Consider the following 22,557-nt stretch of genomic DNA (forward strand, 5'->3'; position numbering starts at 1 on the left):
TTGCCATTTCCGTTGCCAGAGGTTAATCAGCGTTTGACGGTCGATGACATCTCGTAGCGGAAGGACACGATCGGTTAACGATCAATTAAGCCATCTTTGAATCGAAAGATCAATATGCAGAAGGACGGTGTGGAAGGTGTCTTAATGGTGTCACAGTGTACACAATGCCAACGAATATTATTCGGTAGCAAAAAAAAGATAGACTTCAAAAAGGATAACAAGCTAATTGTTTGATGCAAGCCTGTTAAACATTATTCTCAATTAGCTATTTAAATTTATTGCTTAACAACAACAAAAAAAGCACACTTCTAAAAGCTTTCCAAAGCAAACATAATGTCAGCGCGTACGTACAGCGTCACAAGTGAGCGTTAATGCGTGCAGCATCATTCGGTACCGCGCCGCTCGTAGTGAATTGATTTCCTTTTGCCGAAAATAATTATCTCCCCGCAAACAAGAGTCCCAAATGATGGACGCATCAAACGGGTGACCTTTAGGAAGAAGGCGGAAGAGCAAACAGGCCCGCCTGTACGGGCTTGTTGGAGCATCATTTACTGGCTTCTGGTATATTTTAATTTGACGATTCTGCGACGTTGTTCCCGGCACGGTTGCGTGGTTTTTAGGGGAACTGTAACCCATCAAAGCCATCCATTAATTTATTCACTTCCGTTGAGAGCACATTGCGGACATTGTTATCCTGAGCTTTTAGGCATCGCGGCTCCGTAGCTCGTCGGGCGGGCGCGTTCGTATCGTTGCGCTGCTACGCGGAAGCGAATATTTTCGCATATTCCATTGTTGGAATGTGTTTTAGCGAGATACAAAAGATATGCAAATGCAGTGTGCAGTTTTATTGTCGATGGTAAGTAGCGGCAGTAGACCGAAGAGGAAGAGTAAAGGAGCTAAAGTAATAGTAGACACTAGACAGAGGGACACGGCACCGTTTAGTACTCATAATCCGTTGCGATCGAGTGCGATCAGTTTGATGGCATTAATCACGCGACCGTTCCAAATAACCGCATCCCAACATCAATCAAACTGTAAACAGCATCGGTGTAGAAGATCGCGCCACTACCGATTAGCCGATCAGACTATTAGGCCCTGCGTGCCGCCAGTTGTCGGTGTCTAAATTAAGTCACTATCAACCTACTGCGGCATGTCGCACGATCACGGTTGCTCACATTTATCTTGAAACCTCCCGACCCGCCCGACGCCCGGGTTGAGCGAGTGAGCACAAAAACTAAAGGGTTCGTCGCTTGCTGATGAATGGAATCGTTTGTAACGGCCGGTCCGGTTGATGTTCGTTTCGATCGCGCACACGCACACGAACCTTTGTGATGCGCTGAATGAAAGTGAATCGAAGCAACCGGGATTGGATAGAGTTTCCGAAGCGAGGGGATTGATGTAGGGACTGATTGCTATTAAACCGATTAGTGTTTGGTTTTGTCACCCGCTGATCCACCGACCCGGAGTTAAATCCATTCGGCTGTGAACTTACGAAAAATGTGTGTGCCGTTGTTCGTGGTTATTGTCGCGGAAGGATGGGGGTGGGAGGGTTTGCATATTTTTATGCTTACTCCACCAACTCGCTTGATTCGTTCGAGTACACGTGCACGAAGCCACCGCTGTTCGGTATGGACGGGGGAGGGATAACGCGACCACACCACCGTGCGAACTGTGGTGCAGATCGTGTACAAGCGGCTGGCGAAGCCGAAGACGAAACCGCACAGAATCTTCACCAAACTGCCCATTCCCCGCCCGTTCCAGCGCCCAAGCGCACCCGTTTGTTGCTGGAGTTCGGTCTTGTGACGTCGTGGCCGGGTGTGGGTTTAGCGGGTGGGATTGTATATAAACGACGCGTCGGTTACGCTGGAGCATCATTCGCAAAGGAACCGAGATCGAACGTGGCGCACTGTAGGAAAGAGGATTTTGTGCTGTGAGTGCTATTTCACCAGATACGTACAGTGACGATGAAGCAGTTCGTGGTGTTCGCTAGTGTGTGCTGTGTCCTGCTGGCAGGACGCGTTGTGTTGTCGGCACCGGCCCCCCAGCAGGCCAGCGCAGGCGCCGGTGGGTCAAACAATGTGGAAACGTTGAAATATTACAGCGAAAACAATGGACCAGATGGGTACAGGTTCAAGTAAGTGGTGTGTGACTATGACGGTGTCGCGGCACGGCACTCATCATCATTGCGTCGGTTGAGCAAGTGTTGCGTGGGTCGGCTGTGTGCGCGCCAAACCAGGAACGGTGATAATAAGGATGCATCTTTTCTCTCCCTTCCTCTGCCGTTCTGTACAGTTACGAGCTGAGCGATGGACAGATCCGATCGGAAGTTGGCACCTACCGGGACGTGAAGGATGCGGAGGGCAAGGACGTGAAGGCGTTGTTCGTGCAGGGTTCGTACTCGTTCGTTGGCCCCGATGGCCAGACGTACTGGGTGAACTATACCGCCGATGAGAACGGTTACCATCCGAAGGTCGGCACCGGCCCAACGGGTGGAATCCAACCGGGCCAGGAAACGCCCGTAACGAGCGCTTAGAAAGGTGTCACATGGAGGACATTTTGAGGGACACGTTCAGCGAGGACGGGGCTGAACTGCCATCAGAAATGCACCCTCAGCAAGCAGGATGTCTGCAGGGACACAGACACAGGCACATACTCACACAAACACTTACCTGCGCACACAAGAAACACATTCCGCATGCCAGTGCGCATGCAAAGTCAGTGGCATTCTATTTCTAGGCTTAAGCGATAGTCGATGTAAATACGATGCGTTGTGTGTTCCTTAGGAAAAATGTTAAGGAAGCTCAAATAAACGAAGTGTAGGAAAATGTAGCTGCTGTGTTTATTATTTAACAACGTGCAAGGAAACGAAGAGAAAATTTCATGATGATCATCATTATCATTATCATTTATCATCATCATTTCATGATGAAATCATTCATTCTCACTTATGATCTTAGTTTTATTCATTTCGCTTTAAGAAAATAAAATTTATTTTTAATTATTGTTTTACATATCTTATATAATTTCTTGAACATGAATGAATATTTGAATTGAATGAGAGGCCCTGAACATACATGAATGGATTATTTGGATTAATGGAGGTTTCAATTATTTGAAAGGATTCATTCATCATTGAGAGTTATGCCTTTGAGGATCTATGAACCTCTGAGCATTCACGAATTTCTGGTGAAAGGTTTCATTACCTGAAACTCTTTATTCACGATTATACTTTCTATATGAATGAGTATTCCTAAAAAAAAAATATCACAAAAAAATTACAAAAATAACACGTCGTAGGTTAATGTTGGCCGTTTTAGTTTCTTAAATATTTCCGAGGGGCGGCCCAGGACCTGTATTTGGTAGTGGCGCCGGTTTTTACACGACAGGGTCGGTACAAAATCTCTCCGTAGTAATTTCCCGTAGCTACGTGATAAAATAATTCTAGTAAGTCAGATATGGCAGGGGCTCATGTAGATCGTTACGGCAAAAAGAAGTAGAGTTTCGAGGTCAAAATGGAGCGACCGTTGATAACCAAGGCCAGGGAAAAGCTTATTCAAAGGTTATCATATTTTGTTTTGGGCGGTGTTAGCTAAAGTTCTATCCGGTTAGCGTATAGCGTATAGTGTAAGGCTTTGAAGCTTTTTTTCTGAATGCTTAATATAATAAATTACAACATTTAAATTACTTAATATTACGACTATCAAGCTTTTTAAGCGTTTGTTGTTAAAGGTCACTTTGTAAACAATTTCAAAGGGCTGGATTTTTTTACATTCTTTCTACAGATATGCAAAGGTCATTGATCAATAACGTAAGAATTGTTTCACTTAAAAAAAAATAATATAATTAATATAAAGTGTTCCAGTCCAAATGACGGGACCGGTAGTTCTAGTGTTTAAAACTAGGGACACAACACTAGAACTAACACAGGGGATTTGTTAACTTTGTTGCCTTCTTTAATGCAGCATTTGCATTTTTCTAATGCATATGTTAATAACTTTTCCGTATTGTCAGCCTATAGTACTATCGTTCGGTCATTACGATAATAATGTCATAAAATATTTAAATGCCTACTTTTGAGGATAGTTTCTACCCAACACCAGGAAGTGCCATCCGGCATTTTTGCATATGTAAACCGTCGTCATACTGGACACCGTTCCCACCGACACACAACGATAAGCATGAGCGATGATCAATGCCGATGCGCAAAATTAATGATTTAAAAATTTCACAAAGAAACATTTTATTCTTCCTTTTCGTTTGGCTACTTTTTGTTTTTTGTTTTTTTTGTTTTTTTGCTGATGGCGCAAATTTCCATCCATTAATCAATGCGTCGGATCGGCGGTGAAGCTGCGCTAAGCGATGGGGCGATTCTTGCGATCGCTGCTGGAGAAGTCTAGCTTACGATCGGTATCATAGTCGCCGGTGCCCATCCGGGCGCGATATCCATTCTCGTCGGCGACATACTCCACCCAGTAGGTACGACCATCGTCACCGACGTACGAGTAGCGTCCTTGGACGGCAACAAACTGCACGTCTTTGCCTTCATCGTCCTTGCTGTACCGAATCGTACCTTCCTCCTTACGACGCTGCTCGTCACTCAATTCGAATCTACGCACGGGGAAAGCAGAAAGGATGAATCACGTTTTCACCACTGCCGTAGATGCTTTTGCTGCTGGCCGACGGTTCAACTTACTCAAAGTTGTATCCTTCGTTCTGCGCATTGTTGTTCTCGTACTGCACGATGTACGGCGTGGCTACGGGATCAACAGGAGCACCCGCGGTGGTGACAATCAACACTGTTACTGCAATAGAAACCGCCACGTGCAGCTGCATTTTGGTGGGCGTTTGCTCTTGCGAATCTTTCGCCAAATACTGACAACTTGGACGTTAGCACGGGGAACTTTTATAGTAGAAATTTCTGGCCTCATCCGATACACACCCTGTGCTTTGAAGATGGCAGTTTTGGTTGCTCCCCCTTCAATGGAGATTAGAGATCGACGGATCGAATGTGTGCTGTACGAGCATCCATTCGGTGGTAATGAACAGCTATTAATCAGAACTGTTGACAAATGCGTCCGTATGCTACACTCACGGCGCTGCAGACGGATTGCATTTGCATTTGCAAAACTTGTCATCTGTCTAAAAAGGGATTATGAGATTGCATCTAAAGCATGCCCAAAATAAGCCAAACCAAGCGAAGGACACATGTTTATTTTTATTTTTCGGGAAAAAGTTTGCAAAACGTCAACAGTTCAACACAAATAATGTTTGGTTTTGTATAGAAAATGTGTGTTTTCATTTATTATTCAAATCATAGGACAACATGGCCGGCAATGTCTTGTCACGGGAATGGTGGGATGATTTGTTTATAAATTATTTTTTGCCAAAGTAAAAAGTCTTTTCAAAGTGGAAAGCTTGTGGTTTCACTCGCTCAACACGTTTAATGTCGGTGATAAGCTGCTTCGAATGTAAATTTTCCAGAATCTCCTTGAAGCCCGTCGTTTCTGAAAGCAAAATTGAGAAGTAATAATAAAGAAAAATTGATTATTTGTTGCGTGTTTTTGTTTGTTTTTTGATAGTAAACAATTTCAACCCGCTGCAACATGTTTAAAATAAAATACAAAGTTCTTGATTTAAATTCTACATGAAAACGATAAAAACGCTCCTTGGGGTATGCAATCCGCTGAACATTTCGAAATTGTGAAACATTTCATATACTTTTCACTGAGGTTGAAATTTTTCATAGGCTTAAATTGAAATCGTTCATATGCTTGAGGGAGGCGTTAGAAAGTTTGAAATATTTCAATCCATCGAATATTTGTGTAGCAAATAAATTTCTAGATTATGTTGAACATTCAGAAATGGGAGTTATTGATGTTATAAAACCGAAAAATAATGGAAGAGCGAGTGAAACTATTAACATTTTCACAAATAAACACAACAGCAACTATATAATCCATCAAAAAATTAGTAAATCATTCCAGCAAATTAAATGATCTTCAATGTAACGATCTTTCATCTAACATTATCACAGCTTCAATGGTGGTCCAATGGTGTACTTACTGTCAATTTTTTCGGTATATTCCACAAAGTACAGATAATCGTCGTTCGGTGAGTTGAGCACCCACTTTCCATTCACTTTCAGCGTATCACGATCCCAGTCGTACACGTACTGCGAAAACTCCACAATCTTCAGTGGCAATCTGAGGGAAAAAGCAAAAGAAACCATCCTGTCAGCACATTGGTCCGGCAGCCGGCTTCGCTCACGATCACTCACTCATCACTTAGCACGTTGTTCACAAACTCCGTCTGGTTGGAGATACGCTCCGTCACGACCTGTTTCACGGTATAGAACGCGCTGCACGGTTCTAGCTGGGCCAGTAAAACACCAACCAGCACGAGACCAATCACCGCACCGGTATCGACACACTTGCCACCGTGGAGCTTCATGTTAACCGTTCTAATGTCACCGAACCAATGAGTACGGTAGGTAGCGGTGGTACGAATTTTATATTCTTCATCGCCGAAAATGGGCAGAACCCCCCAAAAACCGAGCATGCGAATGGTAATCGGGTTTGGGAATCGATTCGCCACGTGACGGGACATCGCCGTGGTACGACAACCTGTTCGAGTTTGAGCTTCTTCTACTTCGCGTTCCTTATGATGAGTTTTTTTTACGTCAAAAGAGATTTTTTGTTGTTTGTCCCCGCTGTAGCGCTAAGCGTTCTTTCCACAATCCGCCTAGGGGTGCATTTTTTTGTGGGCCAAGTGCCGCGGAACTATTACATCTTCTTCTCAGATAGGCGGAAGGCGATCTCTGCTGAATGGAGTCAATGCGATGTGTTGCATTAAATTAAAAGACGCGCATATTTGCGGTTAGAATTGATCACACAATTTTTTTTTATTAAATTGTATCTTTGATCGTCATCTACTTTTTGTTCTGCTTGAAGATCAAGGTGAGCGTAGCCACCCAATGGGTGGGTTTCGGCGTGGATGCAGTTCAATTGGTAATGGATGTTTACAAGGATCGGTAGAATTATTATAGTGCTGAAGGTTAGGCAGCTTGCCTTTTTTGATGGAGTGGGCTGGTAAATTTGTGCTAATTTGTTTTGTGAGTAAAACATTTAGCTAAATGAGGAAGTAATAATGTCCCACTGTACGGTTCAGCGAGGTTCGAAGTTTGCATCGTGTTTCGACCATATGTGCCACGCACTGAAGACGCAAACCTTGAAGTACCATCCAGCTGAAGGGGGAGCGCTACTTGAGCAGTGCGAGAATAGTTCCCGAAAACTCGGGATTAAAGAAAGCAGATTTACGTCAATGCGTTTAATTGTTATTGATGCCAAAACCAGTTTGAAGATAGCTCTACCGATATGAAGAAAATTCCCCACATGGAGCAGCATTTATAGCGATTCGCAAGGGACTCCAAAACGTTGCGATCGTGCTCCGTTACGAAACCGAATCAGTCCATCGGTGTGGTTTTTCTAAAAATTTTGCTCGTTTTTTCTGAAGCCGCTCAATTAACACCTACCGCTACAGTAGAATTTAAAGTGTTGTCAAATATTACGTCAATATACACACCTCCGATCTACCTTGCAGCTGGAACAAACGTTTCAAGCACTGCTGATGTTTATCTTGGAGTGGTTTTTGTTAGTCATTTTTGTTCGAGCATTTCAGATTTACTTTCGTTTTCGTACATCTGGCGTTTGTGACAAGAACCGCTGCAGGTGCTCGTTTCCCGGTAGCTATAGTTCTAAGTAACAGCTACGAAAGCTACAGCAACCAGAACGGCAAAAGTATGTCAGCGGTCTGCTAAAGCTTAACGCTTTACGCGCGCTTTAGGAGTTTGCTCTATGCTCCAAGAGCCGATCATTTCGGACCCCCTCGATGCGATCGCTCCCACAGACGAGATGTTTCATCAGTCATTCTAAGTGGGTACGCGCCGCGAATTCCAAACCGTACGCTCGATACGCCTGCCGAAATGAAGCGTCCAATTGTTCGGCAGGGAATATAAATATTCAACAGCGTATACAGGGACGCCGCTGTTCGTTAGTCGTTCCAGAGATGGCGGGAAGTTTGGAAAGTTCACCGACCATAGAACGTTCGTCTAACGGCGTTCGCGTATGTGAGAAAGCAGAAGTGTCATAGCAAGATGATATGTGGGAGCAGCTCTTCCTAATCAGCTTACTGATATTCGGCTCGTTTTCAAAGGTGATTTCATCATGTTACATCATAAAGGGTCCTACAAATGGTTGCTCCATAGCAAACTAGAATACCAATATGAAGGACGTCCTAAAGATGGCTAGGAACTTTTACGAACCATGAAGGCATTTTCGGATTAGCTAACTCATGAGCGAACCGGTTTCGTTCTTTGTGAGGAACTGAACGAACGGTACAGATCTTTCGTTCTTTTGTTGCTCCCAAAATGTCGTTCTCATACTTCATCTCGTTCATATAGTTCCAGGACTCTCACAAAATGTTCTTATATTCGACGGATAGTTCGCTCCAGCCGTCACGTCACCTACGTTACATTTCGTTCAAAATGCGTTACGCAGCAGTTCAACCTGGGTTACAAGCCGTTCAATGTGAGTCATTCAGTCTGCTTCACAGCTCGTTACATTCTACTTTATCGGCTTAAAAACCTCAATAGGTATACCCCTGCCATTTCAGGCTTTCTGTAACTTTATTTACCCTTGGCTGGATAGTCTAAACAGATAGTTCAACCTGAAGACTATTTGTGAACTGCACGAAAAAAGTTCGTTCACGTAAAACAACTGATCGAACTGAACAGGTTCTTGTGGTTCTTGTGATCCAATTCTACTGCAGACCTCTTTCGGTGGCTTGCCCCAATAAGCTATCTCTGATTTTTAAACCTTTTTCTGCGAATTTTAGCAACACAGCATGAATGAACCGATACGCATCAGCATAGAAATGCGTTTGGAACGTCACGTTATTTCCTACATTAAAAAACCCCGAAATACACCTTAGTTCTACATTCATCAACGGGACGTATTTGGTAGGGGATCAAAAGTGATCCTACCAGTTTTTTACAGTTGGGCTTTCGGAAACCGAACGTTTGCTGTCGCTGTCTCCCTTTTTTGTTTATTCTGAATAAATAATCGCACCGCATAAGCATAGAACCGTATGCATCGGTGGATTTGGCGGACCCGCAAAACCAGTTGCCCCGTACCATCCCTGTCCGATAACCGGTAGAACCGGTGCGGGACAGTCGAAAGCGGGACGCTTCCGTTCGGTGGTGTGGAGTGGTGGAGTCCGACGCTTGGCACTGGTCAACCCGACAAATGCAACCAGTCCCGTCAGTCTGTCTACCGGGGTTTATGGGTGTGTTGGCCCGTGAGGTTGACTCGGTGACTGTGTTACAGATTTGATCTTGACACTGTGCGCGTGCCGTCGACAGCATCCCGTTTTGTTTTGGGTGAAATTGAACTACAGCATCATCATTACATCTACATCGAGCCAATTAAGACCCTGCAAACTGCTAATCGTTTGCCGTGAGACTTTTCAATGGTCCCGGTGGTCAGCAACGTTTGACCTAGGGCATTGGGCGCTAGTGATGGGCCCGTTGTAGTCCAGATTTGATCTTAGCGTAAATGGATGATGTTGTTATGTTGTGTGGCTGTTCCATTGAAGAGCTGCGCTTTCCGGAGGGGGAGAGAGACTAGATGCAGACCAGAAACCGGAATCCTTCATCAGCTTTTTTTGTTGGTGAAGGTCACGTTGGTTCAAGTGATGCTGTACCGGACGCAGGGTAGTAAGATGTGAATTGAAGCTTAGCATGGGGCAGTTAATGGGTAGCGTAAGGGCATGTCGATGATGAGCGCGTGATGATTGTTAAATGAGTGAGAAAAAATAGCATACAAACACACACACTTAACAACAGCTCACGAGTCCTCTTCAGAAGGGGGAACCCTGAGCAGGTTGTTGTTAGATGCTGGGCGATCATGCTCTCGATCGATCTTCATTTCTGATGCTTTTGAGAGATGAGGCTTTTGATTTTCTTCACGCTATTGCTTGTGGCGAGCTTTGACGCGATCAAATAGACGGGGAATTTCAGTTCAGACGTGCGTTTTTAGCAGTACGAGACAGTTTTTGGAGATTGTTGTCCTGTTTTTTTTCTTCTCTTGCCGTGTTGTTGTGTTTGGGTCTAGCACGGTGGTGATCGTGTTGGTGATCAAAATGTTTTGCAACCGGACGGATTGGATCGGTTCATTGGCGCTTCTGCCGTAGCTTCCGCTGTAGTCATGAACGTGAAGTTGAGGAAGCCACTCGCAGCCACCAGTTGCTGGTTGGTCGTTTTGTACGGATCGCTGGTTGCAGGTGCCGATCATGCGGCTACCGTGGACGGTATACTCCGAACGGTGGTTGCTGTGCGGTAGGTGATGGGAAGGAATACGCCTATAAGGGCTGGTTTTGAGCGTGCCCCCGTGTTTGTCTATTGCAGATCACAACTGGAACCAGTGGTAAAGTTGCACCTGGCACAGCGAACGACGGCGCTACCTCCGGCGACCAGAATGGGTGGTCTGTCTTGTGGTGCAACGATACGGGCTTCAGGTTTGCAGCGGTTGTTTAATTGTGTTGCAATGGAAAATCGTCCAGCGGAGGCAGTACCGACGGTTTCCGAGCTGAATGTACAGCAGCGCACCGATGACGCACCCCAATACACCCCGGTGAAGATAATCAGCGCGGATAGGAAGGGCGGCTGGTCAGCGTACAGTGAGGGGGCGTCTTCATTCGGGCAGGACGTGACGAAACGTCCAAATCAGGAAGGACCTGTGCGTGCGAATCCACTCGGGCTTATATTCCCTACACTGCAGCAGATAAATCAATTCAACCAGTGGCAACGACCTTACCAGAGTCCCAGCCAGCTTCCGGCAGTAACCATTCCCACCACAACCAGTACCACAACTACCACGACGGTTCGTCCACATGTGAATGATTTTTATTTACCACCCAGTGGTGATGATCGCTTTACAATGCTTAGCACTGTACGGCCAGCTCCGTATTACACCACAACGATCCCAACGAGCGTCCACACTGGGGAAACTGGGGGAGGTTCGGAAGACATTACAGAACATCCACCGGAGGAAGGTACAACGGAACCGCCAGAGGAGGAAAGTGGTCTTGGGAATCGAATCGATAGTAAACTGTTGCTATCCCTCGTGGGCTAGGCAGCCAACGTCTGTCGCTACCAACGAACATGGGATGAAGAAATGTGGGCTGTTTTTGTTAATAAACTATGGTAAAGCTATGTTTCTGATAGTTTTGATGTTCTTTTGCTACTGCGCCGTGTTCATTGATAACAATCAATTTATTTCGACTCGCACGAATCGCCTGCTGAAGAGGAACGTTTAGAGGAACCGGTTCCGAAACCGGAAAACATCTTATACGCTCTCACACACGACGGTGAGGTGTTGTCGATGCGCGAAACAAAGCGTAACAAAAAGAAAAAACCGCAAACGTTAAGCTTACAGGTGAGGATGTAAATGTAGGTGCGTTGAAGGTAGGAATAGATGTTTAATTAAGATGATGATGATGTACGTAATCGCTTTGGGAGTACTATTTTATAAAATGTATTCAAAATTTGTAATTTAGAATTATTTTTTTTTATTTACAAAATATGAGAATTAGTCAAAAAAAGGCACAAAAACCTGTATATTAATCATACCAAATGTTACCAAAGCTCTTAGCGACATTAAGCGGGAGGAACAACCCATGAATCGGTTGGGATTTTTATTGAGCTTTTTTTTGCAAACATTGGAGCTTAAAAAGATCTCCAGCCGGCGACCGGGCTCAGTTGCATTACGATCGCGAACGGTTCACCATGGCGACCGTACGGTTGATGGCACTTGCTGTGTGTTTTATGGTAGCAACGAATCTCGACTCAGCCTCGGCAAGGTGTTTAGTGTTTGAGCATAGAAAAATTCGCCTATTGTTTTCTAACTTTCCACTTTGCGTATCGGTAGACCGCAGTTCTTCTTCGCAGGTGGTGTTGGAGCACAAACTCCAATAGGAGGATTTGCTTTAGGTGTGCCAACGGGGTTCCCGTTTAACTTTGGCCAACCGCAGCAGCAACAACCACAGCAGCAACAACCACAACAGCAGCAACAACAACCATATCTTCAACAACAACAACAACCACAACTGCAACAACAATATCAACAACCACAGCAGCCGCAGCATCCGCCGCAACAACAGTATCCGCAGCAACAACAGCATCCGCCGCAACAACAGCATCCGCAGCATAATTCATTTATGGGAGCAACGTCACAACAGCATCCAAATGTCGAGCATCCCAAAGCTCCCGCCAGCAGCAGTGAAGGGTTAGGTACGCGTATTAGTGGCGATCCAGAACCTTCCGAAGTCGATGAAAATCCGTGCCAATATGTAGACACATCGACTGGCGAAACCAATAGTACCGACGATGGTGGTAATGCAACGGAACAACCCTGTCTCGGAATTGGCGGAGGCAATCGAATTAATCCGAAACAGGCTGCATTGCTTTCACTAGTGGGATAGCCAAAAAAAAAACTGAGGACATAACTTTCGCTTTGTCTTTAATGAGACGCTCACTCCCTTAGCCAGAGTTTTACCATGGATGTCAAAATAAAACACATGCGGAGTGATTGTGAACAGACCCCTGCTGTAGCGCTTTATTTCCCCTTTTTCCTTATATCACTTAAGCTCAACGGAAAGCTGCTCAACGTCATGTTGACGACGCTTTGCTCTTATCGTACAACGACCTCCAACCTCACAACCTCCCCTCCCCCAAAAACCTTCAGCGGTGGCAAAAGGTTCTTCGGTCGAGATTTCCTGCTCACCGGATGATAAATTTAAAGTACGGTCAAGTTAGTTTAGTCACGAATAAATTTATTATTATTAATTTCATTCAATTAAGTTTGCTTCGAAGACTCAGACGCTTCCGGAGTATCCGGCCCACGCTGAGGAACGGCTTGCTTCCAGAGTTTCCTTCCAGGGCAAGAAGTTCCCAACAACGGACCAACCTGTGTGGTTGATATTGAATGAGGAATGGGTTGGTGATTCTTCACACTCGGGTCGAATGTGATTAGAGATGGATGGTAGTGGGAGGCGTTGGAGACGCTCGGCCGTGAATGATAAAGGTTAAAAAGCCTGGGCAAGCAATACTTTCGGTTCAATGTTGAGACTTTTTGGTACGCTTCGGACCTGCGTGTGCAGGTGAGGTTGGTTCAGCGAGAGGCTAATATTTATTCGCAGTTAACCGACGCTGAATGGGTGGTGAACGCTGGGGTTAGATTGAGTAGAGCCCATCCCCAGTCCCGATGTGACGATTTAAGCCTTCTTCTTGCCCCACGCACCATCTCGGGCAAGTGTACCGGCTATATGTTATCGCTTCTTGTAATAAATTATAATTGGATTTGTTTGTCTTTCGGTGGGGGTGTTTGGTCGGACGGGATTAGATGAAGATTAGACCTGGGTTCCGGATACACCGATAGCTTCGGGTGCGGAGCAGGTGCCGGTGGTGCGATTGGGACGCGGACGCTCTGATGCCAACCATCTTTGATGCGCACGTGAAGAGGGCTAGGATTTTTTTACCCGCTCCAAACTCTTAATACGGCCACCGCTACCACCGCCGACGAGCGAAAGTAGAAGCTTCTCCTTCGCACTAAGTCCACCAAACTTTGGTTCGAGAATAATCGGTTCTGTGCGGGCAGAGCAAAGCAAAACGAGTAAGAAAATAAGGACGATAACTTTCAGCCCGCAGCGTTACCTTCGAAGTCACCGGTTCGTTCAAGGGTCAACAGATATTCACCGTCCGCCGTGAGAAGGGTTATGTACTCCACGATGCGATGTCTTTTTACGGCGATAACACTATGAGGGAGTTAATAGTCAGTGGTTAGGTTGCTCCAGTGGACGAGTTCGTCACGCACTCACACACACACTACCTGTCGTGAATTTGCTTCACAATAAGATCCTTTGCTTTGGAATCCTCCCCGGTATCGTCATCATGGTCCAGGAACTCACTGTTAGAGGCCTTGGTTACATTTCTGCTTCCTGATATCACTTCGTATGCTTTACTCGGGCGTCCAATTTGTAGCACAATGATCGAAGTATTGGACTCCTCCAGCTGGTTCTCTAATCGATCACAGTAACCACCGACGTCCACCGTTTCCAAGGGTACAGAAAACACCTGAAACACACTGCCCAGCGTCATACTAATGACACTGCCGATAGACAACAGCAGTAGCGCTAATATCTGCCAACGATACATCACGACCGAACCGTGGTACTGATTGATCAGCCACGGCGTGAAGTGATATTTAAAGCAGCTGAATTGTCGGCGCACTGTTGCTTAGTTACGGTGGAATGTAAAGGGGTTGAACTTGAACCTAATCCTACGACGACTATTACATCGCGTGTTGCGATCGTATGTGATCGTGTTCGTTCGTATTGGGAATTTATCAATCCCGTCAGTTCCGGCATCGCATCAGCGTTATCATATCGCATCTAGCTGGGCTGGTCATGATAATGATTATTGCTTAATATAAAATTCTCCTACTCAAATGCTTAACCCCTACAAGATGTTGTTATGTTTCTTCTGTGGCTGGAGACAAGGCTATGCAAAAAAGCGATCTGAAACTGGTTTTTTTTCTTACGTCCATAGAACAACGCAACATGGATGGTGGAAAAGGCCTCATGTGTGTGTGGTTTGGTGAATTTATTATAATACTTTATCATGGTTTCCTTCCAACAGGCTTAAAGATATGGGAGATAGAGAGATAGAGCTTCAAACGTAACGCGCGTTGCGTCATCGGGCTTTTTTAACCGTTAAACTCTTAATGCGTCCTCCGCCCAGCAGTGACAGAAGAATTTTCTGCGCATCATCTTCGCTGGGATCGAAGTAGGAGACCACCTTTGGTTTGTAGTTTTTGTCTGTGAAACGGAGGAATATTTAAAGGAATGAGCTAACATGCCGCACAAAAAGGCTGCACCACCCAAACTTACCAAACACTTTCTCGGAGCTAAGCGTGAACAGATGCCCATCGTCGGTGGCGAAAAGAAAGTTCTCCACCAGCACGTTCTCCGTGTCGCCTTTCATGAAACGGATTTGATGCTCGTCCAAATAGATGCTTATGCTGGAAGTGACCGCGGAAGTTAGTATTCACCAAGGATTTTTGGTGATTCGTTTGCACAAACTTACCCGCTCGCGAGAAGATCCGTCACAATCGTACGTATGTCATCGGGATCGTCTTTCACGATCGTACCAGCCTGCTGGGGTGCACCCACGGTCAGGGCGAACGTGAGGCAGAAAAGAAAACCAACGCCTGCTGCTGTTCGATGTTGCTGCTTCATGGTTTTTTTTTGCTGCAGAAGTCGGCGCTGATTTAACTACGAACACAGCCTGATTCCGAGTGATGGGATGGCTTGATCGGTTGAAGTGTTTTATAAACACTGCTTCAAGTGGATGGCAACATCTTGAGAGAGGGGGATCTTCAAGAGATGTTGACCACAGGCTAGGTTTGATAGGAATTTCAAGAAACAGACGTTCGAATGCCAAACTCGTCCATGAGCTGTGGGTGCTGGACGAAATCGATGACGCGTAGTGGGGAATTTCTGGATATAGAGTACTTACCGGTTGGAATTGAATGAGGAACGTTTTGGATTTTCCACTGAAAAAAAGGGACTCTATCTGCAAACAGTTGGGTAACATTGATAATAATTAAACATCATCACGTCGCGTTGCAAATGTAGGTCAGGTACGGTGAACGAACAGTGGTAATGGGAGATAACTTTCAGTCCGAGCATTATGTCCCTAGCGTGATGCGATGCATTGTTGGTCCTATTGCGCAGCTGTCATACACGCAGACAGGCGCAACAAAAAACCACCGCTAACGGATGCAGCGGCTGTGCATCACCCCATTTGCTGACGGGGTTTCTAATCCTTTTGCCCGACCCGCTCAAGGATGCGGAACCGCATGGTGCTTTGCGCGCGCGAGGTTAATTCGATTTATGCATGCATCCGCGTACCGGGAATCCTTTTGCATATGACGTATACACAACGCTTTTTTTTCTGTGCCGCAGGCCCACAGGGTTAAAGGGGTAGCGCAACCCTTCAGCACTGTTGCACAATGTCCCTGCCGGTTCAATCAATAACCAATCAATTGGACGCATACACCGGGCAGCTGTTCGTGCTGTCTCCCCGACGTGTTACTTCCTGCTGAGGGAATTCGTTTTCTTTTTTTTTCTAACCTCCAATCCTTTAGCAACGGCGTAAGCCGCACCGAAACGGTTCACTCATTCACACGGGACATTGCAGGGTGTTTAGCATTAAAATTATGCTCGCAGCTAGCAGAGCAGAGCTGCTGAACAGCGAGACAGCGGGACAAGCATCGCAAACGGGTTGCAAAGTTTGCCAATGGTACAAATTGAAAGCACAAACACGATTGGGTTTCGACATTTTAAAAGAGGAAAAACGCAAACGCCGCGAACCCCCGGGTGGGGAGGGTGTTTCGGTTGTGGAATCGGTTTGGTTTTCATTTTAATTTAGACAGGAAATAAACAAAGCCCCAAAGTTCCCACAACCCACAGGCAGAACCGGGACTGGAGGGTGAACACACACACACGCACGCACCACGGACCGTCCGTTCTTGCTCACCATTGGTCATTGGGAAACGGGTGGTACGGGTTTTTTGGAATGGAGAAGGAAAAGCCCCGCAACACATCTTACCATTTCGTCCGCAAAAACATACAAACACCCATGCCCGGAGGCATTCCGGAAGGCCATTTCTGCAATGTTGAGTTTACTCGCCACCCGTAAGACGTTTTTGGGTTGGGATAAGAAAATGGCTGGAAAAACAAACAGAGGACCACTCGAGAACCAAACCGATGTCCACCGTTTGCCAGGGCGGTCATGGACAGTGTCCTCGTCGGGAGCTGGGCAGGAGATCAGACCACATTTAGCTGAAAAGTTTCACAAAACCGCCCGCAGCTAGAGGACATCGGGTGGGGGGGGGGATGAAATTTCAGCACCGTTTGTCCCTGTGGCATGCAGGCAGAGTGAGTGTGTTTGTGTAGAGCAGTTACCGGGGGCTAGGGGCGCACCCAGGAAATGGTCCAACATGGTCGCTGTCCGAAACGGAAAAACCCCAACACGCGGGAGGGGGCTTTTTCTGGGGGAAGGTTAAGCATGTTTCGGGATAACACAAACAGCTTGAGCTTCTACTCCCGAGCAAACATAGATGCCGTCGGTCGGCCAACAGAGACAGCGGCAGAGTTCCAGTAAAAAGGCGTCTAGGTAGTTGGTCTTGTTTTGAGAAGCGCAATGGCAAGGTTTTGCAGATTGGTGACTCAGTTTTTTTTTTGCGCCAGGGTCAAAGAAGACACTTTTAGTATGTTGGAGATGATAAGAGGCATAGAGCGGCGTGAGTAAATAGTTCTTGTCTATTGAGGAATATTGATCGGTATATAAGGAGGAGTTGAGAACATCAAGGAGATATAACAGACACACACACACACATCCAGAAATAAGTTCTATTCTTCTGCTGTTCTCGTGTGGATAAAACAAAGAAAGGAAGACTTATGTAATGTCCACAGTGTACGCAGTGTCAGGAGATACGGAAGCTCGTTGACCTAACCTCAAAAATTAATTCCCATGTCCCAAGACGTTCGTTAGGGGATTTTAAGCACTGGTCATCAGTTGAGCATGCCCCTTTGGCAGTGAAGTCGCCCTTTTGCAACCGGCTTCTTGCCCACGGCAAGACTCATAAGCTGGCAGGAATTTTAATCACTTTGATTTATCCATCGTTTTCATGCCCTTTCCCCGTGACCGTTCTCCGTCCGCACCGAGTACACACATGGGCATGGCAAAAGCAAAAAAAAAAAAAATGGAAAGGGTTTCTGTAGGGTAATGTTCCGATCCTTCCGTTCTCGATGTTCCGGGTTTATGCGCAGCGGTCTCGTAGCGTACGTACGTGCAAAAGTGACAGTGTCACCCGAAAAACGAATGACCAAAAGTCGTATCTACATTAGCATGCCCATTCCTGGGGTGCCATTTTCACATCCTTTCACCCCCGGCAGGACCTTTTCCCGTGTGGCTTGCCGAACCGAACGCAACGAACCGTTTTCAATTCGACCGGCTCCTTTGCCGACGTTACCCCCGCTTCTCAGCCATTTGCGCTATTCGGAGAACGGGGCTCTCAATCGTCCGAAACGGCTCGTGCGAAACCGGGCAAGTCCGGTTAGGTACACGGTGCCCCGGGAAGAAATATGAAAAGTTCTTAAGTCTTTGATTTAAATTTCGGTCACCGTTTCGCCTCCATGTCACCCCCTGTTCGGGGACAATATTTCGCCTGGCTGATTCCGTTTGCCCATGTGTGCGAACCGACGGGCGACGAATAGTCGTTCGTATGGGTTTTTGGCAGCTCGGACCAGAGGGAACCTGGGGATATTAGATGCTTATGGTCATGGGCTAAGTAGGTGACATTATTTAAATTCTGACTGGCGCTGGCCCGGTGTCCCGGGAGCCCCTATCGGTTTTGCGGGCTTTTGTTCAACATGCAGCACCGGTTGGGCAGAAGGATGTGGATGTGTTGTGGATCAGAATGAAGAGTTTTCGATTTTTCAACGTATTTATTAGCTCGACCCGAAAGCCGCTGGCGGGAGAGTATTAAACACTGTACCGTCCTTGGACGGATGCTGTGATATCGACGTGTGTGTGGGTGTGAGAGAGTAGGAGGACTTTCGGAGGCAACCATGCATAATGTGGGGACTTTCTCGGGGAAAATAGCCAATTTCGTGTTTGAAAGCATGATGAATGAGAGCGGTTTCTTTCGAGCAATCTTTTTCCAACCTTGCGTCACTTCACATGGGACCAGAATGTCCTGTTGAAGTTCCTTGGAGCTGTTGGACAGTTGGAAGTGTGTGTGTGTGTGTCACAAACAGTGAATTGTAAAAAGGGTTCGCCATGGGGAAGAATTTGGTAAAACAGAAAATTAATACACACGGTCGCTTGGATTAGGGCACTATTAATAAGTCACCGACGATGTGGGCCAATGAGGATGGATAAGAACGTTCGCTTGCAATGGATGGATGAATACGGGAATGTGGGAAGATAGTTTTGGGGGCCTGTTTATGCTTCGATTAGCTGTCCTTAAACCGGGCGCCGGTCGTGAAGTCACTGCCGAAACGGTCCAATTGATGCCGAGAGTGATGACGGTATGATACGCGTAAGACAGTTTTGATCATTTGGATGGCTGCGTACGTGAATGGCGATTAGGTTGCGTCCGGGAAATAGGCAAAAGCCTTTAATTTAATACTGGTGTAAATTATAGTGTTTTTTTTAAAAATAATTATACTTTAGGACCATTTGATATTTAAGATAACTTAAACATATTTGGTTGGACGGATATTTTATTGAATGTATTTCTTTCATAGTGTAAAATAGTCGAAATTCATCCACGTCTCCTACATTTAGACAACTAGACGACTCCCAAAAGTACAAAACGCACGGGAACAGTATAAATAATATCCACCCTGGGAATTGGACGATGCTCGTCCGATCGTCCGATGAAGGCTTTTGAGTAATGACGACCCGGTTTTGGGGCAAAAAAAGAAGTGTACAAACCTACAACTCCGAATCCCAACGCACTCGGACCCCGTCATGTCCGAGGGATGAAAAATCAGACACTCACAGCTGTATGCATGCCGACCATAAAACGATTTTCGGGTGTGTCCTACAGGCATTTCCCAAAAATCCGGCAGTTGGAGAATTATTTATCGCTTTGGAAAATATAAATAATCCCACTTTCCGCCGAAGTTATTGCGTAGTGGTGCGTTTTCGGTTCTTTTATTCGACCGCTCATCCTTCATCGGGCGGGCGGGTTCGGTCTACGGGAAGGAAAATGGTGTTGCTTACTGCCAAAAATTACACCAACGCTCCCGGCTCGGCTACGTGATCCGTGGCCGTACGGTGCGATTTTGCCGAATGATGCCTACTGGGGTGGTAGTGTACGTGGCCGGGTACGTGTATGATTGGGAGGTTTTGAAGTTTGGTGATGAAAAATAGCACATGATAACGATTTTGGACAGTTCCCAGTTACCTCGACCCCGACCATTAGGATACCCATTGGCCCCTTCCGGGATGGGGGTGTTGTTACCAAAGAGCACCACAACGATTCCAGCTGCTCCCTTTTGCTACACAAACAGCATCCGACTTTCGCCTTTCTATTGCGAATGTTGCGAGGGTGGCTTCCTATTCGGTTCGGATAGTTACCGTAAATGGACGCTTGTTATCTTGACCCAAGGTGATTAGAATTCCTAATGAATTCTTCCACACTGCGGGGCTTTCTGATGGTGAAGTGTGCGCTGTGCTTCGAACGTTCCGTCCGTTTCGATCGATTGCCCGATTGAAGATAGAAGATACTCCTATGCAATGACCCAATGTGAAGTGAAGAGCATCGTGCAGAAACTGGCTGAGTAAAAGGACTCTTACATAACCGCAAAAACCACCGGCCTTTTTGGGATGTAGAAAATTGACTCCCGAGTAAATGGCACCGACACACGATCCACCCCCGAAAAACCGATGATCGTCGCAATGATATGCGTTGGTAAACCGATTTAATTTTATAATAAAATAAATTCAATTTATTCTAAAACTTCCCAGCAAACCCAGCTGGAGCTGTTTGCTAGGGCAGGAAACACAAGGTCTCTTAGACAACAATCTTGTGTGCTTCCGTACGGGGGAATTTTAAACGCCGGTGGTATCTGTCCATGCGAGATGTTATTATGTGCCTGTGAGGGACACGAGAACCGAGGTCGATCGGTTGTAGACCGTTTTGTGTTGGTACATTGTTCCTTCCGACGGGAATGGAGCTGGGGTTTACAGGCAGGGGGCGCATCTTTAGTTTTTGGACATGCATCACAAAAGGTTCGCCATCGACTAAGGATGAAATTGAGAAGATTCAGTTCGATGCACCTGAAGCGCGGTTAGTGTACGGGTTACGGATAGTGGGAAGCGATACGGCCATAGGGGCAGCAACTTCTTCGTTGGGAATTTTCGAGTAGTTTTGATTGATTGCTTTTTATGTAATAGATAAATGTTAAGAGAGAAAGCCGTCTTACGCTTAGAATTTTTCTATATTCGTTAAACTCACTAAACAATTACATTCTTTTATGATTTTCTAAGCCAATCCACATGGATACAACTGTTTGGTTCGTTCCCGTTGTGCAGATTCTACCGGACCGTCGACTAATGGCGTCCGGAAACGGAAGCCTGCATAGGTAAGAAACAGGAGTCGAATTGTGCTTGGCTGCTGGCTTATAGTTATAAGCACCAGGTCGGTTCCCTTGTGCTGCAGCTCATTGTTAATGCTGGCCGGGCTTCCGTTCGGTTGTTCATGTTGTTTTTGTATAGTACTACGCTCCAGCACAAGCCGGGGTGCATTTTAATGGTGAGTGCACAGGTTCGAAACACGCACAGCGCAGCGAGAGCCCGCCTGAAAGTGGATTATATTTTATGAACTGATTGAATCTATTCACCTTAGTTTTTCGCTTAAACGGAAGAGAGCAAAGTTGAGAACGAAAAACTAATGTTTAGTGATAGAATGCTTTTAATGGGAAAGAAAGTGGTATTCTTTCTTTTATGGAAAATAATATACCCAAAGCAACAACACAACGTTACAAAACACGGAAATACGCATCTTTAACTCCCACTGCTTCTTCATTAGCACATTAAATTTACATACTTAAGCATCTGCAAAATGTCACAACGATCCTCGCTGAAACGTAGTTGTAAATTTATGGGAGAAGAAAATGGACATTCCCCCTCGCACACACACACATGCAAAAATCCCGATCCGTTTGCGTCCATCAAAGGAGTTCGAGCTATCGGACGATTTCCTTCGCTCTAGCATGCCAACCATTTCCCTGGCAACGAAATAAAACGCATAAAAAAGAATGTCCGTACGATAAAGTAAAAGCATGCTGAACCCTTGTCTATTTATTTCTATTAAATAAAATATGTGTTGTCCTTCCAAATGTTTTTACCACCCCCTCCCCCCCCTATCTTCACCCCTTTGCCAACCCATTCGATCCTGAGGGAAAGAACTAGCAAACGGAGGGGGGGGTGGGGTTTAAGTTTAGTGGACCTAGTGTGGGCGAGAAGAAAATTGTTGTTTTTCCGTGTTGCTTTCCCCCAAAGCAGGCGGGAAAAGTAGAAAAAAAAACCCGTTCAAGAAAAATGTTCACTTTGAAAATCGAAGCTACCGGGTTTAGTCGGATGGTCGCCCATAACAACCGCATCCGTCCAGTGTGTTTGTGCGTGGGTTCATCCCTTTCTTTCATGTTTGGTTCACCGATCCAATGGACTGCGCATCGTACACTGTGGCAGGCTGTGGTCAAGTGAAAAAAAAGACAGTAGCCCTGGGAACTGAAGGAAGCGTTGGTAGAACAGGCACGAAGGGGAGCGGGGGTTTCAGAAGACAATCTCAATATTCATCCATTTCGTCCAGGGGCCAGAAATTCCCAGTATCTTGTTAGCACATGCCAACCATTTTTGCACCG

At 45.9% G+C, this 22,557-nt stretch overlaps 7 protein-coding genes across 7 annotated transcripts; 3 read left to right on the forward strand and 4 right to left on the reverse strand.

Annotated features, from left to right (window-relative positions):
- The first annotated feature begins 1,964 nt into the window (after positions 1-1,964).
- Positions 1,965-2,533, forward strand: LOC128298098 (larval cuticle protein 65Ag1-like). The gene is made up of 2 exons (XM_053033833.1): positions 1,965-2,134; positions 2,293-2,533. Exons 1-2 carry the CDS (start codon positions 1,965-1,967, stop codon positions 2,531-2,533), a joined length of 411 nt encoding a protein of 136 aa, XP_052889793.1.
- A 1,819-nt stretch (positions 2,534-4,352) lies between these two features.
- On the reverse strand, positions 4,353-4,833 carry LOC128298687 (endocuticle structural glycoprotein SgAbd-5-like). The gene is made up of 2 exons (XM_053034458.1): positions 4,694-4,833; positions 4,353-4,608 (listed from the first exon to the last, which is right to left on the reverse strand). The coding sequence occupies exons 1-2, from the start codon at positions 4,831-4,833 to the stop codon at positions 4,353-4,355; spliced, it is 396 nt and encodes a 131-aa protein (XP_052890418.1).
- Positions 4,834-5,373: 540 nt separating this feature from the next.
- LOC128298868 (uncharacterized) lies at positions 5,374-6,450 on the reverse strand. Its single transcript, XM_053034670.1, has 3 exons — positions 6,278-6,450; positions 6,064-6,203; positions 5,374-5,504 (listed from the first exon to the last, which is right to left on the reverse strand). Exons 1-3 carry the CDS (start codon positions 6,448-6,450, stop codon positions 5,374-5,376), a joined length of 444 nt encoding a protein of 147 aa, XP_052890630.1.
- Positions 6,451-9,364: 2,914 nt separating this feature from the next.
- Positions 9,365-11,189, forward strand: LOC128307484 (uncharacterized; the record flags this gene model as incomplete). The annotated part of the gene is made up of 3 exons (XM_053045384.1): positions 9,365-9,405; positions 10,196-10,393; positions 10,463-11,189. Coding segments are annotated over 3 exons (966 nt in total), but the record flags the coding sequence as incomplete, so codon positions are not given.
- A 638-nt stretch (positions 11,190-11,827) lies between these two features.
- LOC128298494 (signal transducer and activator of transcription C-like) lies at positions 11,828-12,549 on the forward strand. The gene is made up of 2 exons (XM_053034244.1): positions 11,828-11,916; positions 11,985-12,549. Exons 1-2 carry the CDS (start codon positions 11,843-11,845, stop codon positions 12,535-12,537), a joined length of 627 nt encoding a protein of 208 aa, XP_052890204.1. The 5' UTR covers positions 11,828-11,842; the 3' UTR covers positions 12,538-12,549.
- A 552-nt stretch (positions 12,550-13,101) lies between these two features.
- LOC128298456 (uncharacterized) lies at positions 13,102-14,269 on the reverse strand. The gene is made up of 3 exons (XM_053034206.1): positions 13,944-14,269; positions 13,769-13,869; positions 13,102-13,700 (listed from the first exon to the last, which is right to left on the reverse strand). The coding sequence occupies exons 1-3, from the start codon at positions 14,267-14,269 to the stop codon at positions 13,579-13,581; spliced, it is 549 nt and encodes a 182-aa protein (XP_052890166.1). The 3' UTR covers positions 13,102-13,578.
- A 537-nt stretch (positions 14,270-14,806) lies between these two features.
- On the reverse strand, positions 14,807-15,351 carry LOC128298866 (uncharacterized). The gene is made up of 3 exons (XM_053034669.1): positions 15,200-15,351; positions 15,004-15,134; positions 14,807-14,931 (listed from the first exon to the last, which is right to left on the reverse strand). The coding sequence occupies exons 1-3, from the start codon at positions 15,349-15,351 to the stop codon at positions 14,807-14,809; spliced, it is 408 nt and encodes a 135-aa protein (XP_052890629.1).
- Positions 15,352-22,557: the final 7,206 nt, after the last annotated feature.

The sequence above is a fragment of the Anopheles moucheti genome, chromosome 2 (assembly GCF_943734755.1).
Source record: "Anopheles moucheti chromosome 2, idAnoMoucSN_F20_07, whole genome shotgun sequence".
Classification (NCBI taxonomy): Eukaryota; Metazoa; Arthropoda; class Insecta; order Diptera; family Culicidae; genus Anopheles; species Anopheles moucheti.